At 50.1% G+C, this 20,817-nt stretch overlaps 7 protein-coding genes across 7 annotated transcripts; 5 read left to right on the forward strand and 2 right to left on the reverse strand.

Moving 5' to 3' along the window:
* Positions 1-222: 222 nt before the first annotated feature.
* Positions 223-3,224, reverse strand: J7T55_008075 (uncharacterized protein; the record flags this gene model as incomplete). The annotated part of the gene is made up of 6 exons (XM_053133984.1): positions 223-292; positions 606-634; positions 729-827; positions 893-907; positions 1,152-1,481; positions 1,533-3,224. The coding sequence occupies 6 exons, from the start codon at positions 3,222-3,224 to the stop codon at positions 223-225; spliced, it is 2,235 nt and encodes a 744-aa protein (XP_052988103.1).
* An 815-nt stretch (positions 3,225-4,039) lies between these two features.
* Positions 4,040-5,475, forward strand: J7T55_008076 (uncharacterized protein; the record flags this gene model as incomplete). The annotated part of the gene is made up of 4 exons (XM_053133985.1): positions 4,040-4,074; positions 4,633-4,772; positions 4,825-5,007; positions 5,066-5,475. 4 exons carry the CDS (start codon positions 4,040-4,042, stop codon positions 5,473-5,475), a joined length of 768 nt encoding a protein of 255 aa, XP_052988104.1.
* A 740-nt stretch (positions 5,476-6,215) lies between these two features.
* Positions 6,216-6,839, forward strand: J7T55_008077 (uncharacterized protein; the record flags this gene model as incomplete). The annotated part of the gene is made up of 1 exon (XM_053133986.1): positions 6,216-6,839. The coding sequence occupies one exon, from the start codon at positions 6,216-6,218 to the stop codon at positions 6,837-6,839; it is 624 nt and encodes a 207-aa protein (XP_052988105.1).
* Positions 6,840-7,355: 516 nt separating this feature from the next.
* J7T55_008078 (Riboflavin transporter MCH5) lies at positions 7,356-8,690 on the reverse strand (the record flags this gene model as incomplete). Its single annotated transcript, XM_053133988.1, has 4 exons — positions 7,356-7,464; positions 7,824-8,012; positions 8,096-8,471; positions 8,534-8,690. 4 exons carry the CDS (start codon positions 8,688-8,690, stop codon positions 7,356-7,358), a joined length of 831 nt encoding a protein of 276 aa, XP_052988106.1.
* A 4,503-nt stretch (positions 8,691-13,193) lies between these two features.
* On the forward strand, positions 13,194-14,533 carry J7T55_008079 (uncharacterized protein; the record flags this gene model as incomplete). The annotated part of the gene is made up of 3 exons (XM_053133989.1): positions 13,194-13,878; positions 13,948-14,197; positions 14,323-14,533. The coding sequence occupies 3 exons, from the start codon at positions 13,194-13,196 to the stop codon at positions 14,531-14,533; spliced, it is 1,146 nt and encodes a 381-aa protein (XP_052988107.1).
* A 1,441-nt stretch (positions 14,534-15,974) lies between these two features.
* On the forward strand, positions 15,975-17,449 carry J7T55_008080 (uncharacterized protein; the record flags this gene model as incomplete). Its single annotated transcript, XM_053133990.1, has 5 exons — positions 15,975-16,065; positions 16,173-16,423; positions 16,497-16,677; positions 16,761-17,020; positions 17,081-17,449. The coding sequence occupies 5 exons, from the start codon at positions 15,975-15,977 to the stop codon at positions 17,447-17,449; spliced, it is 1,152 nt and encodes a 383-aa protein (XP_052988108.1).
* Positions 17,450-18,785: 1,336 nt separating this feature from the next.
* Positions 18,786-20,802, forward strand: J7T55_008081 (uncharacterized protein; the record flags this gene model as incomplete). Its single annotated transcript, XM_053133991.1, has 3 exons — positions 18,786-19,103; positions 19,185-20,266; positions 20,343-20,802. 3 exons carry the CDS (start codon positions 18,786-18,788, stop codon positions 20,800-20,802), a joined length of 1,860 nt encoding a protein of 619 aa, XP_052988109.1.
* Positions 20,803-20,817: the final 15 nt, after the last annotated feature.

Raw genomic sequence — 20,817 nt, forward strand, 5'->3', positions numbered from 1 at the left:
CCTGCGAGGACAAAAGTTCCACGCTTCCATGGCAGCCTCAATACCAGGTGGCGGCTGATCAGCGGGTAGGGCTGAGACACACGAGAGATTCACTGCCCCTGCCAAGGCCTGCTTTGTTGTTCAACTCCAAGAAGGGCCTAACCTGCAACGACCTTATACCTTGACCAGAACCTGCCATGTCCTTCTGGGTACTACTCTTTCGGCTGGGCAGATACCTAAGTCTCACCGCTTTTGCTGTCCCCATGGCTTCTGTACGTCCTCGGACGTGACCTCGGGAGTGATTTTCAGATGACTGCCTGACGATTGCCTTGTTAGCAAACCCGAGAAGTACGCCACTCATGTCGGAAGCACCCTTCTAAGTCTCACCTTCAACGGAAGTTGAGATACTCATGAGTTGAGTCAACGATTTGCATTTGAAGCAATAAATAGAGCTTGGGTGACGCGGCGCAAAATTGAGATGCACCAGACCGCCTCCCAACCAACACATGGATACTGTCTCGGATCTTTTCTTGACAATTATGGCGCAAGAGCAAGACTAGAACCACCACCGTCGGTCACTGTTGGGAGAGGTGAGAAGGAGTCCGCGATCTTTCCCTGAAAGTTACTCAACATTGATACGGTCAGCGGACAGGTCCTGTGTGCCACAGTACCTCGACATTCTTGTCAGTCAGGTATTAGCGGATGCCTTTGAACAGCCACAGCCCATCGCGAGGGGCACATCATCAAACCTCCTCAAAGGCATTCTGGTGGCCTATAGAGAACGGCTCTAGCGCTCCAAAGGTCTGGATAATGGATGTACGCCGCACTCTGTGGGCCAGGTCTGATGCCTAAGACGCTTTGACGGGATGCAGTAGCAAGCCGGAAGTCACATTGATCATCGGATTCCCCGTACCGACTCAAAGCAGCTCTTTAATTGCTGTTAGGACAATCCCGCAAGCACATCACACCTCAGATCGATAAAGCTCGCTATTTCCAAATCGGCCGTAGCATCGTCAGAAAGAAGGGCCGGTCTATTCCATATTTCGTATCATCGTTGGTGTATGTGCAGAAAGCCTCCTTTCCAGATCTATTGTTCAAAATGGCTGGGTATCGATGAGTTACCACTCCCGTTCTAGATCTCTTCTCGTCGTGTTAAATTCATCCTCCCGTACCCGCTGTGCGTCGATACCGGCGTACCCTGCTTCGCCTTCTGAGTGGTCGTCGTGCTGCTCACCGTCGGTATCCTCGTCGTCGTCATCACCTAAGAAGTCGTCGCTCTCCAGCTTCCCACCCCTGATAAACATGGTCCAACCCCACCCAATAAGGGCGATGCCGCCGAACACACCCCAGGCGAGCAACTCGCCTTTGTGCTGCAGGCGCATTGATAAGGTAAACAGACCGCCAGATGCAAAGGGCCCAAAAGACCGGCCTGCGGCAGACAGGGTCTGGGCGATACCGTTGAGCGTACCGAGGGTTTCGTGTGTGGGAGCAGAGTTTGTTATCTGTAGGGGTAAGCAAGATTTCTAGAGTAAGAAGCGGGGTTTGGGACTTACGAGTAGTAGAACACAGCTCAGTCCACCCACGGCACTCAAATTCTTGAGCACAAGAATTACACCCAGCTCGATCAGGAGCCACGACCTTCCTGAGCCCCAACCAAACAAAGCGTGATCATCTTGGTATCCCACGAATGGCATGAAAACCATGGCGAGAGCCAAACCCAGGAGACTCAATCTGAAAGTGCCTAGATTGCCCAGCCGCGCCTTGAGCGGTTCAAACAAGGACACCTGGAATAGGATGGTGACTAATCCCGCCAGGCTCATGCTGACGCCAATGACGCCAGGACCAAGCTCACGACCAGTTGGTGGCGGTGCGGAGGCAAAGATAGGATAGAGGCTGTTGAATGAAATGTTTGCGACCTGAAAGATGAGATAAGTGAGTAGAATGCTCACAGTGGTCCAGTTGAGCAACTTTCGCAGAGCTGATCGACTTGAACGCGGACCGTCCTTGTTATCCTGCGGGGGTTCTTGTGATTCGAGGTCGGGTGCTGAGTGGAGAAGGGCTTGTTCCTCGCCTGTGTCGCCTTGCTCGTCGTAGGCCGCCCCGTCCTCCTCTTGAAGCACCAGGTCGCGCTGTGAAATTGGCCAGCGAGAGCTCCACGGCCGTTTCCTTCCCTTTCTCGAAATCAAGCAGGAGCAGAGGCAAATATTCTCAAGCCAAGCAAGAGCCTTGATTTCGTGTCTTCTGTCAGCTTCATCAAGAGTCTCCTCGAACCATATCGCCAAAACCACCACGGCAGCCAGAAGCAAGGCGGCGGACAATAGATTTGGCCCCAGAAAGGGCCATCTTGTGGACCCTGGTTCACCAACAAGCAGACCTCCCAAGGCTGGCCCAGTGATGCCTCCGATGGAATACATGACTGGCAACCACGTAAAAGCCCTGCTCTGGTTGCTCCTGTCGGTGACCTCGCCCAAGACGGTAGGCACGACAGCGGCGTTCCCGTTCAGGAGGCCCATGGCAACGTGCACGACGAGGACGTGCCAGTAGCTCTGGCAGAAGCCGAAGAAGGCGAAGCATAGGCATAGAAGGGCGGTCCCGATCAGCATGATGGGCTTCCTCCCCACACGATCGGAGAGATAACCCCACAGGAAGTTGGTTGTCAGCTGAGCCAGGGCGAAGGAAGAGGCAAGCAAGCCAACATACAGGCCGGCCTGGCCTTGTGGTATCTCAGGGAAGGCTGCGACCATGGTCGGCAGGTATGGGCCGATGGAGTTGAGGGCGGTCTGCTCTGCCAGGCTCAACAGGGCCAGGAGGAGGAGCTGCCTGATGGGCAGAGGCGTGACGTCTCTGTTGCTGTCGCGGCTATGCGTATGCCGGTGCCCTCTTCTTCTTCGCACGCCCTCCTCTTCGGAAGGCGAGTTGGCGGTGCTCGAGTCCGGGGCGTCACTGGGAGTCTTGGGAGGTTGAGTAGGGAACGTGTGATATTTATAGGTGGAGTGTCTTCGCATCTGGCTGATATGGCCGAGGAAGGTTCGTCTGCGGCCGACTGGCTTGCCGTCGCGAGCGGCGTCGTAGGGGCCAGGAAAGGAGGGCATGGGGGCTCCTGCGTGGAACGAGCCGCCAGACGTCAGCCGAACCGGACGCGTCAGGCCTGGTCGCGAAGAGGAGGAGGAGGAGGAGCCGGCGGTGGCGGCATGATGTGCCGTCGAGGCCAAAGCGGCTGGAGCGATGGAGGAGGCCTGAGGCATATCGCTGTGTGAAGATGGTGAGGATGGGAGTGTAAGATATGACTATGCTGACCCGGAGCAGTTCATCTTCTTCGCACCGGGAAGAGGGTTGGGCGCCGCGACAATGAACGAGGGAACACAACGCTGAGAGCACAAGCAAGAGAGCGAGCGCAGGAAATTATCGTACAGGGCGAGAGCAAAGCGACGACGGACGATGCAGTCTAGCCGGCCCTAACATGATATGATCTGGGCATGCTTTAGATCTGGGATCTGGAAGTCTGCCTGCCAGGGTACGTACCCCTACTAGCGGGGTGCTGGCTCGCCGTTGCTAATTGCCCCGCGACGGAGCGAATTGACCGTGTGAAAGTGGAGTGGTGACGCAACGGTGACTCGGGAGCTGCCCAGGCTTCGCCCAGGCCTGCTCATGCCGTTCAAGCTAGACCGTATAACTCAAGACCGTTCGTTCAACTCCGGGCCCCAGACTGTAACTTTGTCTAGACGAACAGCCCAAACAGGACATGGCGCAGGTACAAAGGCCTGCATGTCTGTATTGAGGCATTACTGGCCCTAGCGAGATTATACTGCAGCCACTCTATCTTCACAGCGGACGGTCCAAACGGCATACCAATATGTAGAGCACCTGGCTATTCGAGATACATGTCTACTCGAGTGCTCCGCTGCTAAGGTGAGGGGGGGGGGGGGATTGGCTCTTCACCATCATCCATCCTTACTTGGCCAGTTTCTCAAAATTTGTCTTTCTAACAGGAGAATGGATACTTGACACATTCAATATTCTGGGTGTTTCCACCTAGACAGTCCAAATCAGGCCCCTCCAGATGCGGTCGTCTGTGGTCCACAGCGAGCACTGCAGGTGAGCATGCCCCTCTGTTGTTGCTTTGCCGTGTCAGCTTGGTGTGGTTTCTCAAACATCATACCTGGACACTCCTATAGTGAATACAACATCCATAAAACACACAAAAGGCTCTACAGCCATCTGTTCCCGAGCAGAAGCATCCGTGCTGCATCTTTAGAAGGAAACAGAACTTGACTGGACTCAGTTGGCTCCTCACCACCGAGAGGACGCGATGCAGCGTGCGTTCAACGAGTACGAGATGGGAAAGCTAACGGTCCTAAGTTGACGTCTACAACAGTTTTGAATCAAGACGGATGTGGACACACAGCGGTGGAGAGTATTAGTCAACTTAGACGTATCTGAGCACCACTAGGTACATGACCCCGCTTCTCATCATCTTCCGTACTGTCTGTCACTCCTGCTCAGCTCCTGAAGCCATCGACGGTGAGTTAAGCACCGCCACGCAATCGCGACTCTTGCCACTTCTCCCATCCGTGATTAGCCATGGCATCTCTCCCAAGACCAAGGAAAGTCCGAATCAGCTGCATTGCCAGTGCTCTACTAATGGTGCCTCAGTCCAACTGAGCTGGCCAGCAAGCTCATACATGAGGGCCCTCACAAGCATGAGCCCGCTAACCGGCGCATCCGAGGGCTGCTAGGTGATGAATGGATCTTTGATACCTTGGCTGCCAGATATGTCTGGGAACATCCGTATTGTGAGTCCAAGGTTGCTCTATCTGTCCACAAAATCTAAGAACGTCTATGCAGTTCCGTATTACTACATTCCAGAACAGGATATAGCATCGGGCCCGGCCAAGATCAAAAAAGAGAAGGAGGACAAGGCTGGCTTCTGGCTGGGAACTATACACGGTGGCGGTGGGACTGCCGAAGCTCAGGGCTATGAGAAAGGACCGCTGCAGGGCTTTGTCAAGGTCAAGGTTTCTGATATAGGTCAGTTGCAACTATTTGAAGCCATGTGTCTGGTCAGCTGTTGAGTCTAGTCATCCAGACTGGTTTGCAGAGGACGAGAAACTACTCGGCGGCCATCCCAAGGATCCTTATAAACGCATCGAGATTCTTCCATCCTCTCGCGAAATACGCGTCGAGCTCCATGGCACAATTCTTGCCCAAAGCTTGAATAACATGTTCCTGCACGAAACCATGCTGCCTACGCGTCACTACCTGTCACCAACTTCGATTAAAGACTGGGGCTTGCTGAGCAAGAGCGATACTACGACGTTCTGTCCCTACAAGGGGCAGGCTTCGTATTACAATGTGAAGGTAGGAGACTCGGAGATTAAAGATGGTATATGGTATTATGTGTATCCGACCTCCGAGAGCGCTGCTATCCAGGGACGGTTGTGCTTCTATAATGAAAAGTTTGATGTCTTTGTCGACGGGGTGAAGGAAGAGCAATGAACTGCGAATCCATACTGACAGGGATTGGGGGCAAGTCAGTGCATGATCTTAGAATGAGAGTGACGCCTGGAGCGATTTTGGGCTAATAATTCATTCTATCGTGATGAGGTAAGGATGTGGGATGAAGTAATCATGTTTACAATATCCCGGAAGAGGAAATCACTCTCGGATCAAATTGAATGTGCTTACCTCCGTTGGTAGGTAATGGCTGTCGGAAGTTTACAATATCGATGGGTATCCAGTAACTTACCGATAGACGCGAAATGTAGATTTTAGCATGATAACCGTCTGCAGCTTGTGTGACTCATTGTTTCGAGTCACGACCTTAGGCCAGGTAGATATGCAACTCTCTCCTTTCGTCCTTAGAGCTGTGAATCATCCCTAGAGTAATTCAGACTCGGGCACGTTGTGTCAGACCGTACATCCAAGCCAGCACCCATTTGGCGATGGCCAACATGTCCGGGCCAATTAGACACCGCCGCAAAAAGGATCCTTGGACTAGCTTTGCATGAGCTTTGCTGTCTGCACGCCCCGCGTCCGTAAGCACGGAGATTCGCGAATCCCAATGCGCAAGGATATGGTTGGTACCTCTCGCGGCTTCGGCGTATTAAGATTAACGCTGATTCGCATCTTGAGTTCCCAAGATATCTTCGACTTCAGGAACAGTTCCAACTCGTCCATTCAATTTGACAGCATATCAAGACTCAGCGCACTTCTCCAGGCCATATTTTCAACGCATCATGGCGGAGGCATACCTTAACGATCTCGAGAGCGTCTGGCGCTCAGAACGGCTTGTATTCCGCGCAATTCAGCAGGAGGACTACGAGTTTTTATTCAATGACATCGACACTGACCCCATCAACATGTCCCTATCTGGACCTATGCTCTTGAAACCTCCGCGAAAACAAAAACCCGAGGAATGGTTCGAGAAGTGGAAAAAGAACGACTTTCTGATGGATGTGATTATTTGTCTACGCCCAGATGTCCCGGCTAATGAGCATCATTTCAAAAGCAGCGACGTGCCAGAAAAAGAGGTTGAACAGGCGGGCCACGCAAGAGACGGTCAACCCAAGCCCATTGGCATGATAAATATCTCTACTGGAGTGTATGGTAGAAATCCCAGCAATCGTGCCTGTTCCTTGGGCACAACTGTTGCAGCGCCATACCAGAACAGCGGCTACGGCACTGAGGCGGTCCGTTGGGCCATTGATTGGGCTTTCCGCAGAGCAAACATGCACAGCGTTCATCTGGGATCTGTCGAGTACAATAAGCGGGCTCACAAATGCTACCAGAAAGTTGGGTTCAAGCTGGATGGGAAGCAGAGGCAGTGTCACTGGGTTTGTCTAAGCCTTCCCCCGTTTTGATTGCCCATTTTCTTCTATTCAAATATCCCAGATTGCATCGCTTCAGGCTCTATAGCAAGTGACTAATTTACAGCAGCATGATCGCAAATGGTATGACCTATATCTGTTCAGCATTTTAGAACATGAATGGGAGCAATTGCAAGAGGCCAAAAATTGAACATGGGCATTTGTGTCTCCTTATACTCAATTCTCTTGTTCCTTGTCTAGGCGAGCTGGTTGTGCTTCAATTGTTACAATTTGGGTCTCGCGGCGTCAGTGTCGGCTGGTAATGCGAATACATATCAGGAAGAAGACTCTGAGTTGCGAAAGCATTAGTAATAATCACTTGCGCTCCATTATTTTTTAATCAAAGGATCACGAATTTCGCACACTGATTTGATTGCATTGTATATCAATTAATTGATTCTCTTTGGAATGCCTCAAACGCTTGCTCGCAATCGCCATCCGCTCACTATGCACCTACTGACGGCCATCACCAGGGCCCCTGAAGCCAGACTGACGCCACTCCAAGCCCAACTAGCCGGGAAACCATATGTTCTCCAGAGGCCTCCAGCGGAAGGCGCACCGAGCAAGAGTCCGATACTGCATATTGTCGACGCCATCCCAGTCCTTGTACCGATACGGCCTGAGTCCTCAGTGAGCCGTGCGAAAATGGTCGGCTGTAAGGTGAAGAACGCCCCTGTGAAGAAACCGTACAGTATGATCATAACTAGCAAGCCTGCAAGACTTGGGCCGGCATTGAAACAAAGCACAATGATAGCCATTGAGACAACCGAAGCCACCATCATGTTCAGAGGGCCCAGACGAAGCGTCAGGGAAGGTATGTTAGGTAAAATCCGGCCAAATACTGAAGCTCCGTTTAATATGGACACGAAGTATAGCGCCGTGCTGTCCGTAGTGATACCCGCTTCAACCGCGTAGCTAGCCAAATAAAAGAACGTTGTGTAGAGACCTAAGAAACTAAGCATACAGCCGAGAACAAACAGTATGTATGGAGTGTCTGTCAGAGCGGACTGGTCAAAGAATGCGCGTTTCGCTTGCGGCGTCGTCGGCTGCTGCAGCACAACATTCGATATACCCAAAGTGATGAAGATGACCAGAGCCACGCTGAGGCTTGTATACTTGAAGCCGACGACTGGAATAAGTGAACGGACCATGATCGGATAGACAACTCTGTGTTTGTCAATGGATGTCAGCATCGATTCGCAAATATTGGCTCCTTTTATAGACACATATTTGTTGGAGAAAGCACTCACCCTCCGAATCCACTTGCGCTAACAACGATGCCATTTGCGAATGGCAACTTGCTGGTAAACCAAGACGACGGCACAGCGACACTCGGGACGGCTAAGCACCCCATCCCGATTCCCATACAGACGCCTTGAGAAAGAAGCAGGTGCCAATATTCAAAGGACAGCCCTTGCATGACCGTTCCCACCAGGATCAAAATTGAGCCAGTCTTGAGAAGATGGCCGAAGTGGCCTCGGTCAAATACAGGTCCTGCAATAAAGCCGAAGAAAACCATCAGAAAGCTTTGTATTGAGCCAATGCTCGAAATCTGGAAGGAGCTAGCTCCTTTGAGGATTGCGTCTTCATAGTAGCTCTGGTAGCTCCCGAAGCTGGAAACAATACCTGAACGATGTTAACACTCTCATTGAGAGAACAGTCGATCGCGTTTCATAGACTGTGCTTACCCCAGGTATTGAAATACAAAAAGAATGCGCCCAAAATTTGAAGCCAAGCCTTCAAGCCCCCATTGGGAAGTCCTTTTCGTTCAATTTCGACAATAGCGGACGAGTCTGAAGACAGGACTCCGGTTCCGCTCTCATCAACTCCGTGCCTTTTTTCCATAGTCCGGCGGGAGTTCTCAGTGTATGAGAATTGGTAAAGCCGAGGAGCCAAACGGAAACATTGAAGTCGCGCTGCCATCTTTCCAACTCTGGCCGTCAATCTACAGCGCCTCCTTGAGTTTATGACCTGGCCATGGCACGTAAATTGCCCCAGAGGATGACTGGATGTCATGCCATTGCGTATCGCCAGATCCACCGAGCGTTGCTTCGGAAGGGCTACTGATGGGTCCCGGCCTTAAGCGAGCTGATACCTGCACCCGTCAGGCACCATCGGGATTTGGACGCTCTTGGCGTGAACTTGACTGCAAAGTATGCTGTGTTATCTAAGATCGAACAATCCGATTCCTTGACTGCTATCCCACATGCGTTCTGACTTATGCATTGAGTCACTGGTGTTTCTCCATAACTGTGGCGGATATACCTCGCTCTTGGCGACGGAGGTCTTGGAGCCAGCCTTGCGGGAGGCAGGGACTTCGGAGTCTCCACGGCCAATTTATTTTTCGACGTCCTCCCGCGTATCCACTTCTTGAACAGAATTTTCCGCCTCTTCACAACTTCGGGACTTCGGAAAGGTGGATACCAAGTCTAGGCATCTTGGCAATTCTGTTTTTTGCCGACTGTAGTTTGCAGACAAAGCCTGGGCAGTTCTCAAGGTCCACGCAATAGGGGGTTTTGTTGACTGCGCCCTCGGCCTGGCCCGGAGTCCAGCGGAGGACGATCCAAGCGAATAGATTTGCACTTTATGCATCAGTGCAAGAGACAATTGCTCTTGGCGGTTGTGCTGGTAACAATGTATGCAGTTGGTATGGATCGGGGAGTCTATCTTATGGAGAATCACATGTCAATTAAAAGCCATACAGCAAGGCGAGGAAATGTGTTGCCCAGCTCTCATTTCCTAGTAGCCGAACTTGGGATTGAAGACTTAGGAGTGAAACCACAACAGGAATTCATTTGTTTGCGGAAATCGCGTCTCCTTATATCCGAGCGCACTTCTATCTTTCCCTAGCCATTTACCATGCCTTGGTGGTGCTATATCGCGAGAAAAATCTAACCCAACTTGACTGATACGGCTTTGAGGGACTTGTTACCGTACAGTGTAACCAAATCGATGACGCCACAAGAGCTGGCGATGACTTCGGCACGGCTGATTTGGTAGACACATTCCGTGTTTGGGCCGAGCACGCCTGCGGACCCATATGAGAAATCTGAGACGCGGCCTTGCGCCCCTCGCCAATTGGAACAGCGACAGCTCTGAGCCTCTCTGCAATTCAATTCCGCCTTGCTGTTATGAAAACATGCCTAGACTCTCAGACAAGGGTACTGTACTACTGCTTCATGTACTGACTCATGACACGGTTTCGGATCGACTCGGAAGCATTTGACAACTACTTGGAACGCGATTTTGATGTCTTGATCACTCAGTGCCTCCTGGACAATGAGCTCAGCGATACTTTAAAACTCATTCAATCCAGTCCCGTGCACAGAAGCTGACATAGGGCCATACTTATGCTCAATGTAATGTTGAAGGCATTCCGCGAACTTGCTCAGCCTTTCCTGCATTGTCAGGGCTCACACTCATTACAACTATACTATGTTGAGGCTTCAGTGCAGTGCATGTCTCAAAAGTTGGCTAAAGACGGAGGTGGGGAAATAAGACGATCATGTAATACAACATTGTATTAAGAGCCACTAATAGTGTTGTAGCACATGAATCTGACCAGTGCCTCCTAGGTTGCATATTCTTTCCCAACTAGCCGCTGCTAGATCCGGCTGGCTGCGCCTTGAGAGGTGTAATGACGTGTCTCTTGCAGGATTTGACAGGATCATTCACTGGTTCCCAAAGGCTCTACTATTTTATTGGTCTTTATAGAGCTTGGCGACGTGACGCCGGCAAACTTTATCACCTTGAACAGGTTTCACTTGAGGAAGTCGAGGCTAGGGGCGATTGCGGCTGAGAGGGGGGTTTATTCATAGTCGGAATGAAATCCTTCACCGCCCATATTACGAACTTGCACCCGAGGCACCTCATCTTTCCCTACTAGCAGCAGGGGGGCTTCTATCTTTCCTTCGCCTTGGGGAAGTTCGACATGGTAAGTACTGGCTGTGAATGCGTGTCTCGAAGTCATCCGCAAATACCTTCGTGGCTCCTACTTAAAGAATTACTCTTGCTCATCTTGGCTGACGAAATATCAGGCGCCTCAATACCAACAAGCCGACGTTGTCTACTATGACCCATATTACGATCCAGCGCCACTCTCTGCTGGCGCAATCGCCGGTATTGTCATCGCTTCAGTTGTATTCTTGCTTCTGATTCTTTGGATCCTATGGTGCTGCTGTTTTGCAATAGGTGGGCGCAGGTATCGTCGAAGAAGGCCTGTGCACTACCACTCACATAGTCGGGGAAGGAGAAGGTCTCATTCATACTACCGGACCAGGCCACGGGTGGTTGAAACCCGTACAGTCGAGACCGTTGCCTCCCCGCGAAGAGTATATACGAGACGATAGCATCTCTATTCCCTCAAAGCTTATGATAGAAGGAGTTGTTGTCGAGTGGCGCCAAGAAAAAGAAGGGAGAAAAGGAACAGTACATTACACGCCTGAGTTGAAGTCTCGATCGTGTCTGAAACATCACAAAGGCCTTAGGAAAATACCGATACAACCGAGAAACACAGATTCAACAGCAATTGTACAGCGTATTCAAAACAGAAAAGAATTCTCACGTCATGTCCTGATACGGACGGAGGACAGAGGGCACTGAGAACATTAGCAATTGTCATTTAACACTCATATTGCAGATTCTGCCATCAGAGTCCTCGTGTTACTCATTACCACCACATTCCAAGGTTTCGCGCGGTGGTTCGTCGGCCAAAAGTCTGATTCGCTCAGACCTCTCGAAATCAGACAATACATGACCAAAACTCATGATTCCATAGGTAAGGGCCAATCCTTCTATCGAATCCTAAGCCACGCCACAATCTTTTGTAACCTGCGACTCCGATGCAATACATGGCAATAGCTGATCTCAGTACTGGTAAACTGAACATGAGATAAAAAGAGACATCCACACAGTGAGAGTGTTATCAACGCTAGTCACGTATTGCGACCCTTGTGCGTGGGCAACAATGCGTGCCACAGGCAACATATGCTACAGACAACATTTTATAGGCAACATTCATGAAATTTATGGTGGTAAATACACGGAGCCTGCAACGACGTATGTCGGATGCCAGAGTCATAACGATTCATATTCGCCGACGCGTCTGTAATCACCCGCAGCAGCACACATCGCCTGAGCCAACAGCCCGACTTAGGACAAAGTGGGCGATAATTTCGAAGGTCGAAGAAGGAAAGGTCGCCGCCTAAATTGTGAGAGTGTGTAAGGTCGTTTCTATCTTGTGTTTTGGGGAACAGCAAAATATGGACTTAATTGAACCCTGGGAGAGCTCAGGGAATTGTGAGGTGAATGCAAGGCGTGTGTGCACCAGGCTGACTAACTAAGGCATAGGATATGAGAACGCCAGGCGATACCGAGAAAGAAATTGAAATCTGGTTGTGTTGTACATATTTTGTGTATCAATATCTCCACCAAGTTCCGTCCACAGAAATTCTACTGGCGTGAAGCATGTTTTCTGTCTCCTGCGTCCCGGAATCATTAGTTTTCGTGTCAAGAGTGCGACTGCTACTTTGAGGAATACCGATTAGCACAGCAAGTCTGACCTCTGATGTGCAGGAGAAGCACATAGGAGACCAAATCGTTGTCTTTTCCGAAAATCTTATCAGTGATCGTCGTGTAGATTTCTCCTCTTCGGGATCACGGACAGGAGATGGTTGATCGAAGCTCCGGGTACATTCTCAGCATGCTATTTTATATCGATCATGATACGACCGATACCATTCAAGCAGCCTCGCCTCCACTTTGCGCTTCGCATGTTCGGATTGGCGGGATTCCTCTCCGCCATCCGACTTGGCCCCAGCCCCTGATCCGAGATGACCGGCACTTCGTTGCTTGATTGTGGTCACCAACTGGGTTTAGCTGGGCTCGGCATTGTCTACTCATCTACTCTCGACGAGCCGGCTCGTCCCGACGGCAGGACACCCTCCGAGGGCTGGGCATATAAACGATTTTGAGCAAACAATTGGGGGTCATTGCCGTAATACCAGGGCCCGTCTAGCTTGTAAATTATTCCAAAGCCTTGTCGCATCATGAGGTCCCCGACGACGAATCTCGTTGACGTTTGTAGATATGCAAGACGCCAAGGCGGTTCATTTCCCCTACAAACAAACCAAGGCCTTTAGGCAATCAACCCTCGTCTACACGGTCCGAGCACCAGTGCACGGTAGCTGATCATCAGAACCAGCTGCGTGGGAAAATTATGTATAAAGGAACCTCAGAGAGCTGTTTGCAAAGGTCACTGCCCCATGGTCAGACCAGCGCGGTCAAGAACGACAACAATAGCAGCAACGTTAACACGACGAGGCTGTTAACGTAGCCTGATCTTCGACAATGAGGACTATCACCTTCACTACGCTACTTTTTGCGATATTGACTTCTGCTGGCCCGACAACGCCTCGACTTGGACAACGATTTCTTCGCAGACAAATCGACAGCAACCCTTTCGATGGCAAAAAGCTCTTCGTCAATCCAACCTATGCAGCGAAACTAGAGCAGACTTACGAGGCTTTTACCGCAGCAGGCGACAGTGCCAATTCGAAGAAAGTTCGAACTATTCAAGATATCGGTACTTTTGTCTGGATCTCCGACGTTGCCAGTCTCCCCGACATTGATACTGCCATAGAGGGTGCGCGCACTGCTCAGGCAGAGACAGGAGAGACACAGATCGTTGGACTTGTTCTCTATAACCTGCCCGACAGAGACTGCAGCGCCGGAGAGAGCGCAGGGGAGCTTGTACTTTCGGAGAATGGCCTGGAGCGGTACAAAACCGAATACATCCAGCCTTACGCGGAGAAAGTCTCAGCAGCGACGGACATTACCTTCGCTATCGTCTTAGAGCCGGACTCGCTGGGGAACCTCGTGACAAACATGAATGTCGAGAAGTGTGCGAACGCGGCTGATGCTTACAAAGAGGGTGTCGCCTATGCGATTTCTAATTTGCAGTTTGAGAACGTGAACCTCTACATAGATGCTGCGCATGGAGGCTGGCTTGGCTGGGATCAAAATCTGCAGCCAAGTACGTGAATGCTCAGGCTGGATCTTCACTCGAAGTATCGACATATTGGCTAACGATCTTCATCAACAGCTGCTCAAGTCTTTGGCGAGGTCGTTCGACAAGCTGGGAATAGCTCGCGCATCCGAGGCTATGCAACCAATGTCTCCAACTACAACCCGTTCAAGGCTGACGTTCCGGAGCCTTACACCGAGTATAGCGACTCTTACGACGAATCTAGCTATGCTACAACTCTAGCTCCATACCTGGAGGCTGAAGGACTTCCAACTAAATTCATCATCGACCAGGGCCGCGTGGCCCTGCCTGGTGCGAGAGCTGAGTGGTATGGCTTCTCATTGCGTTGCCCTTCCTATCGCAGCAATTCGAAGTCCCTCAAGAATTTCTGAACTCGTTTACTTCTCCTTTCTCGTCATTTCTCTGAGTGAAAATATATGCTAATGATCTCAGGGGCGAATGGTGCAATGTGGACCCGGCTGGATTCGGCATGAAGCCCGGCACTATTGTCGATAATCCTCTTGTCGACAGCATTGTCTGGATCAAGCCTGGTGGTGAAAGTGACGGTCAATGTGGCATGACGGGTGCTCCGAGAGCTGGTGATTGGTTTGAGAAGTATGCGCAAATGTTGGTTGGGAACGCGGACGCAAGCATTACAGCTTAAGCTTACATTTCAAGCAGGTGTGTGGGCGAGCGTGGCAGCCATTTCCGTAAAGAAAGACAACTTTCATAAACACATTTTGATTATTGGCAGTTATAGAGTTGTTTATACATGTAAATACAGCATTATGATACAGCATGAATCGTCATCGTTTTGACCGGCTTCTTTCTTGCGCTTGTACATGAAACTCTGACCAACTGTCTTTCTGCTTCACCGCCCCTACAGCAAGCATGAGCATATCCTAACAGAATGTGTTGATTTAGGTTTCAAGAAAATACACCGTGGGCTTCATGCTGCTTTGTAATCCTGCGTTGCTTTCTCTTTTTTGGCATCGATTCGGCTAAACGAAGAGCAGACCACGTGAATCACGCATGGATAACCCGCTCTTTTCTGGTCTATTTACAAAACCCTATTTCGCGATTTCAAATGGCTCGCACTTCTGGGAGGAGGCTTAGCGGCCACCACTTTACTATGCGCTATCCCGCCAAAAGCTCGACAATCTCCCAATTATTCGCCTCGGTCTCGACCGTCTGACATGTTTGTAGTCTGAGGGTTTCAGACATGCCTACAGGTTGCCTTGGTCTAATATGGAAGCTCGCATAGTAGAAATTGGTGGATTCGATGCTTTCAAGGCTCGCTTCATTCAAAACACAATCCGGGTTCAGGCATTTCAACATGCCTTGATGATGATGAGTAAGTGGGTCTGGAAGATCTGCTGCGGTCCGCATCATATTTTGATAATCATATGGCAGTCCCACATCTTCTGCAAGAATACAGTAGTCTCATTCTGAATACAAACATGCAAACTGAGGCACCATCCACCGCTTCAATACTAGCTTATCAGAGGTTGTGGGATGCAAGATTGACTAGTCACAAAATCTCAAGATAAGAGCTAAGTGCGTAAAGTGTCTTCGGGTACAGTGGTCGGGTTCGGATCCGAAAATTCCAACAAGGGAATATGACTGAATTCTTGTCTGTCACTTTTTGTGGGTTGCTGCTGAAGATAGCATCGTCACTTATTCAGGGGTTTGGTGGCTTGATGGCATATTTCCGGATGCGACTGCGCTCTAAATCCGTGAAACTGTCAACATGCGTCAATTGTCACAAAGTATCCACCTACGGTGGCGAAAAGCGAAGAGCGAAGGGCGAGATAATGAAGTCCTGCTACAGAACACCTGTACACGGCTAATTGGTGACACATATGGGCTAATTCATAGAAGTCGAAATCGGTGGCGTGGCTTATAATGAATGAAATATGAAGCCCTCCAATGATCAAGGACACCATCTTTTCCAAACAGTCATCAGTATTTCTGAATTATCAATACATATATTTCGCAGAATCGTCGAGGGTTGACAAAGAAATTCGTCCAAGATTGTTGCCGGGCAAGGCTCAAGTAGACAACAGACAAAGCGTATACAGCCGCGAATTACGACATTCAGCATAATGGCTTCAACTTATGATTTGAATGGCAAAGTCGCCTTCGTCACTGGTGCCAACGGGATCACCGGAAATGCTGTCATTGAGCACCTTATCCGTCAACCTGCGTCCGAATGGCAAGTCAACTTCTTTTCAGCAGGAATGTGACCCATATACTAAACAATTGTAGGTCCAAGATAGTGGTTACGACAAGACGTATTCCAGAGTGGCCACTTTGGCAAGATCCTCGGATCAGGTTCATTGCTCTGGATTTCCTAAAGCCTGTCGATGAGCTTGTTCAATTGATGCAACCTCTGTGCCACGATGTGACACACGCCTTCTTTGCTTCCTATGTCCACGACACGGACTTTGCGAACCTGAAGAATTACAATGTGCCACTTTTTCAAAACTTCCTCCTGGCTACTGATAAGTCCAGCGACTCCTTAAAACGGGTCATTCTTCACACTGGAGGCAAGGTAAGAGCTTGCCTTCGTTCCAGCTAGCCCAAAGCACATTGCGAAGTTCATTGCTCTAACATTACCCGACCAGCATTATGGAGTCCATCTCGGTCCAGTGGAGGTACCAGTTCATGAAGGGATGGCTCGTTACGAAGACTATGGGGAGAACTTCTACTATATACAAGAAGACTTCATGTTCGATTTGGCCGCCAAGCGCACATGGAACTGGAATATCATTCGCCCTATGGGCATCATTGGTTATACACCCGCAGGTAAGTGGTGCGATCTGATGCTGTTTGCGCCTTTATCATTTCCGTCCTCGGGTGATAGATTCGAGGCTGAAACTGAGATGTAGGAAATGGAATGTCCATGGCACTCACTGTGGCAATCTATTTCCTCACTTGTAAGGAAATTGGTCAAGTCCCAATGTTCCCAGGAAACAAGTTCTTCTACAACGCTGTCGATGATGCTTCCTACGCGCCGAGCATTGCAGATATGAGCGTATGGGCTTCCACTCACGAGCACACTAAGAATGAGGCTTTCAATCATAACAATGGGGATTACATCGTGTGGAGTTATTTTTGGGCGAGGCTTAGTGAACATTTTGGAATGAAGGTTAGTTGGCCCACGATATACTGTTGTACAGTGACCAGGGCTAAAACCTCGCTATTTTAGATCCCGGACATCCCCGACTCGGCGTGGAAAGCAAGTGGGAATGGACAGAAGATGGAAAGTCAGATCAAGATGACCGAATGGGCGAAAGACAAGAAAAATGTCTGGGAGCGGGTAGTGGCTAAGCACGGCGGCAACCCCAAAGCCTTCGATTGGGCAACATGGGATATTCTTGATTGGGGCCTTGGTGAAGGCTGGCTGGCTATTACCACTGTCTCCAAAGCGCGCAAATTTGGATGGATGCGGTTCGATGATACGTATGATACTTGGATCGAGACGTTTCGGTCATTCGAGAACGCGGGGGTTCTCCCTTTAACCGCACCAGCTGAGAGGAAGACGACAGGTCTTCGACCTCATCCTGGAGGACGATAAGTGGTACTCTTGAAGGCCTGTCTTTATTGTGATCCTGTAATGCGGTCTACTAATGTCTCATGTCATAGGGAGTCAATATATAACATATCTTGTCACCTGACTGCAGGCAGAGGAGCACGGAATCAGACTAGGTAGCTACAGCAAACTACAGCAGGATTCAATTGATCATGCAAAACCCCTATAAATTTAGAGACTGAGAATTTTATATTTAACATGGGAACCATCAAATATCTTGCAGGTGTAAATGTCTCAGAAGCATTCCCGAGTTTCTGTTTTCCATGAACATGACCCCCAATTGAAAAGCCTGTGAGCTCGTGTGGTCGTTAGTGAATCAGTCATGCGAGCAGGAGGCTCCTTCACTATCCGGCAAGAGCAAAATCCGCACAGTGATCCGACGGGATCTCACTATTGCAGCTTCGGTCTGAAACCGTACAACCATTTCGTGGTCACTTCCGACGTCAAATATTGCGGTGATGGACACACAAGTCACCAGATGCGGCTTCTGTGCGAGTGTCTTTATATTTGTATCACCTCAATCACAAGCAAAACCGTATTATGGATATTGAGAGGATTCTGTATCATCAGACGATACATCATGGGTTCAAATACAAACGTAGTACGCGTGCAGCGGCTTTGGAGATGAAGATGGGGAGATGCGAGGTAGGGTCGCCAAAGGAACGCGTCTAAACACTTTGCCGATATTCTGCAGGTATTAGTTTGAGGTGATTGACAATTCCAAGACATTCTAAGGTCTACTAGTGCACTCTGAGCCTCATGCAAGAGAGTAAATTAGACCCTGCGCAATCCCTGGACCGTGACTGATACAGATACTGATCCGCCGCCGACAAGAGGGACAGGGTGGGTAATGCGGGAATATCTCGATAGTACATGGGTTTTGTGATAGAACCTGACGCAAAAAGCAGTCGAACTAGTTAATGCGGAAGCTTTTTCGCGACGCTATTTGGCACTGAGCTTTGGTGGTAAATCTGCCCTACTACACCTCTATCTCCGAAACGCGGCGAGTGGAGATGGTGTCAGCGTTCCGAGTTTCGACGTGCTCTGACGTGCTCATCGGCCATGCGGCAACGGCATCCCGACGAGCTGTGGCACACCCGTGAAGGCACCAATGTTCGATCAATCATTTAGGATGGCAATTACGTGCGGTATGCATGCACTGGAAGAACTTAAATCCTCCGGTTCAAAATTAGAGGCTCAGGCCAGGAATGAATTAGGACCTGCCACACTGATATCCATCGCGATCTTTGGCCACTCATTCTGGCAGTCCAATGATTAGCTTCATCTGACCTGCTTTGCTTCAACACAGAAGACAACCCATATGGCTCCTGCCGCGACAGCTGACAGCACACTGTCGAACACGACCGACACTGTGCTTGAAAGAAGCTCCGTCGAAGTGAACGCTGCTGCAGAGCCCGACAATGGTTCTAGCACAACAGCACCCTCGTTGGATGGAGAGGTCAAGCAACTTCACTACCCCCGATCTAGAGTGAGCTTGATCGATCGCTTTGTCGACGAACCTCGTAAGGTAAAGGTTGCCGTCATCGGGGGAGGATTGGCAGGCATCCTTGCAGGGTGCTTGTTGCCCGTGAAAGTTCCTGGCATCGAACTCGTCATCTACGAGAAGAACCCTGATTTTGTAAGTCGCAGTGAAGTTATAATATCGTGAATTGCTAGTATTTGCTGGTCTGAGAGAATTGCTGACAGGTTTTCCTGAAAGGGAGGTACTTGGTACGAGAACGTATACCCGGGTGTTCGCTGTGACATTCCATCACATGTCTATCAGTCCACTTTCAGCCCGAAGACTGACTGGTCTGACGAGTTTGCACCTGGTGCAGAGATCAGGGATTACTGGCAATCTGTGGCTAGGAAGTATAACGTCTATCAATTCGCTAGATTCCAACACCAAGTTGAAGATGCCAGCTGGGACGCAACGGCCGGCTCCTGGACGTTGAGGATAACCGATCTTGCATCAGGTTCTGTCGTTCAGGATAATGCTGACTTCGTGCTGACTTGCATCGGGAGATTTAATGCGTGGAAGTTACCTAAGTATCCTGGCTTGTCAGACTATACGGGCATTCTACGGCACGCATCCCATTGGGATCCTGATTTTGATCCGACTGGGAAACGTGTTGCTGTCATTGGCAATGGAGCTAGTGGCATACAACTAGTTGCGAATCTCCAGCGCAAGGTTGCTAGACTGGATCACTACGCTAGAAGCAAAACTTGGATAGCTGCGTCCTGGGCGGGAGATGAGCGAACACTGGAGCCTCAACCGATTCCGGATGAAAAAGTGAAGTCTCTCGAGGATCCTCAGTCCTACCTCGCATTCAGGAAGGACCTTGAGGACAAATACTGGCGAAAGTTTTCAACGTTTCTGAAAGGAGAGGCCAACGACAACCTTCGTCAATTCTTTGCCGACACAATGAGAGCACGGCTTTCTAAGAAGCCAGAGCTGTTGGAAGAGCTTGTACCCGACTTCGGCCCTAATTGCCGCCGACTTACACCCGGCCCTGGGTATCTCGAGGCTCTCCAGGAGGATAATGTGGACTTCATACGCCAACCTATCAAGAGATTCACCAAGACAGGTATTGAGACTGCTGATGGAACTCAGCGGGACGTTGACGCGATCTTCTGCGCAACTGGTGCAAATGGAGACATGGTTCCACCATTTTCCATCCGAGCCTCTGGCCGCGATCTTTCGTCGTTATGGCGCCCTGATGGAGAGTACGGCTTTCCATACACGTACTTGGGGGCAGCAACACCAGGCTTTCCAAATTTGTTCTTCGTTCATGGGCCACAGTACGTAAAAGCTCACCTCAAGGTTGCCCTTTGGGACTATGAAGAATGCCACAATAAATTGCTAACATCTTGATAGCGCGACTGGCCCAAGTGGTACGGTTCCACAAAGTGTTGAGACGCAGCTTACCTTTTATGCGAAGATCCTCCGTAAAGCATCGCGTGAGGGGATCAAGTCCATCGCCCCCAAGAAGAAGGCTGCGGACGACTTTGTCGAGTACTGCGATGCATTCTTCGTTAAAACTGTCTTGACCGAAGGATGCTCGAGCTGGTATAATGGTGGCCACCCCGGTGCGAGAATCCATGGTATCTGGCCAGGTAGCTCAAACCATATTACTGCAATTAGGAGGGAGCCCAGATGGGAGGATTGGGAGTACGAATACCTGGCGGAAAGCCAAGGTAACAGTCTCTTATGGTTCTTTGGCAATGGCGGGACAAAGGCCGAGCAAGACCCACAATCCGACATGACGAGCTATTTGAAGACGCCCCAAGATGTCGACCTCAGAGAACATCACGAGTCTTGGTGGCAACTCCCATAAATTGTCGGCTTTTGG

The sequence above is a fragment of the Diaporthe amygdali genome (genome assembly GCF_026229845.1).
Source record: "Diaporthe amygdali strain CAA958 chromosome Unknown NODE_41_length_355262_cov_61_584611, whole genome shotgun sequence".
NCBI classification, from domain to species: domain Eukaryota; kingdom Fungi; phylum Ascomycota; class Sordariomycetes; order Diaporthales; family Diaporthaceae; genus Diaporthe; species Diaporthe amygdali.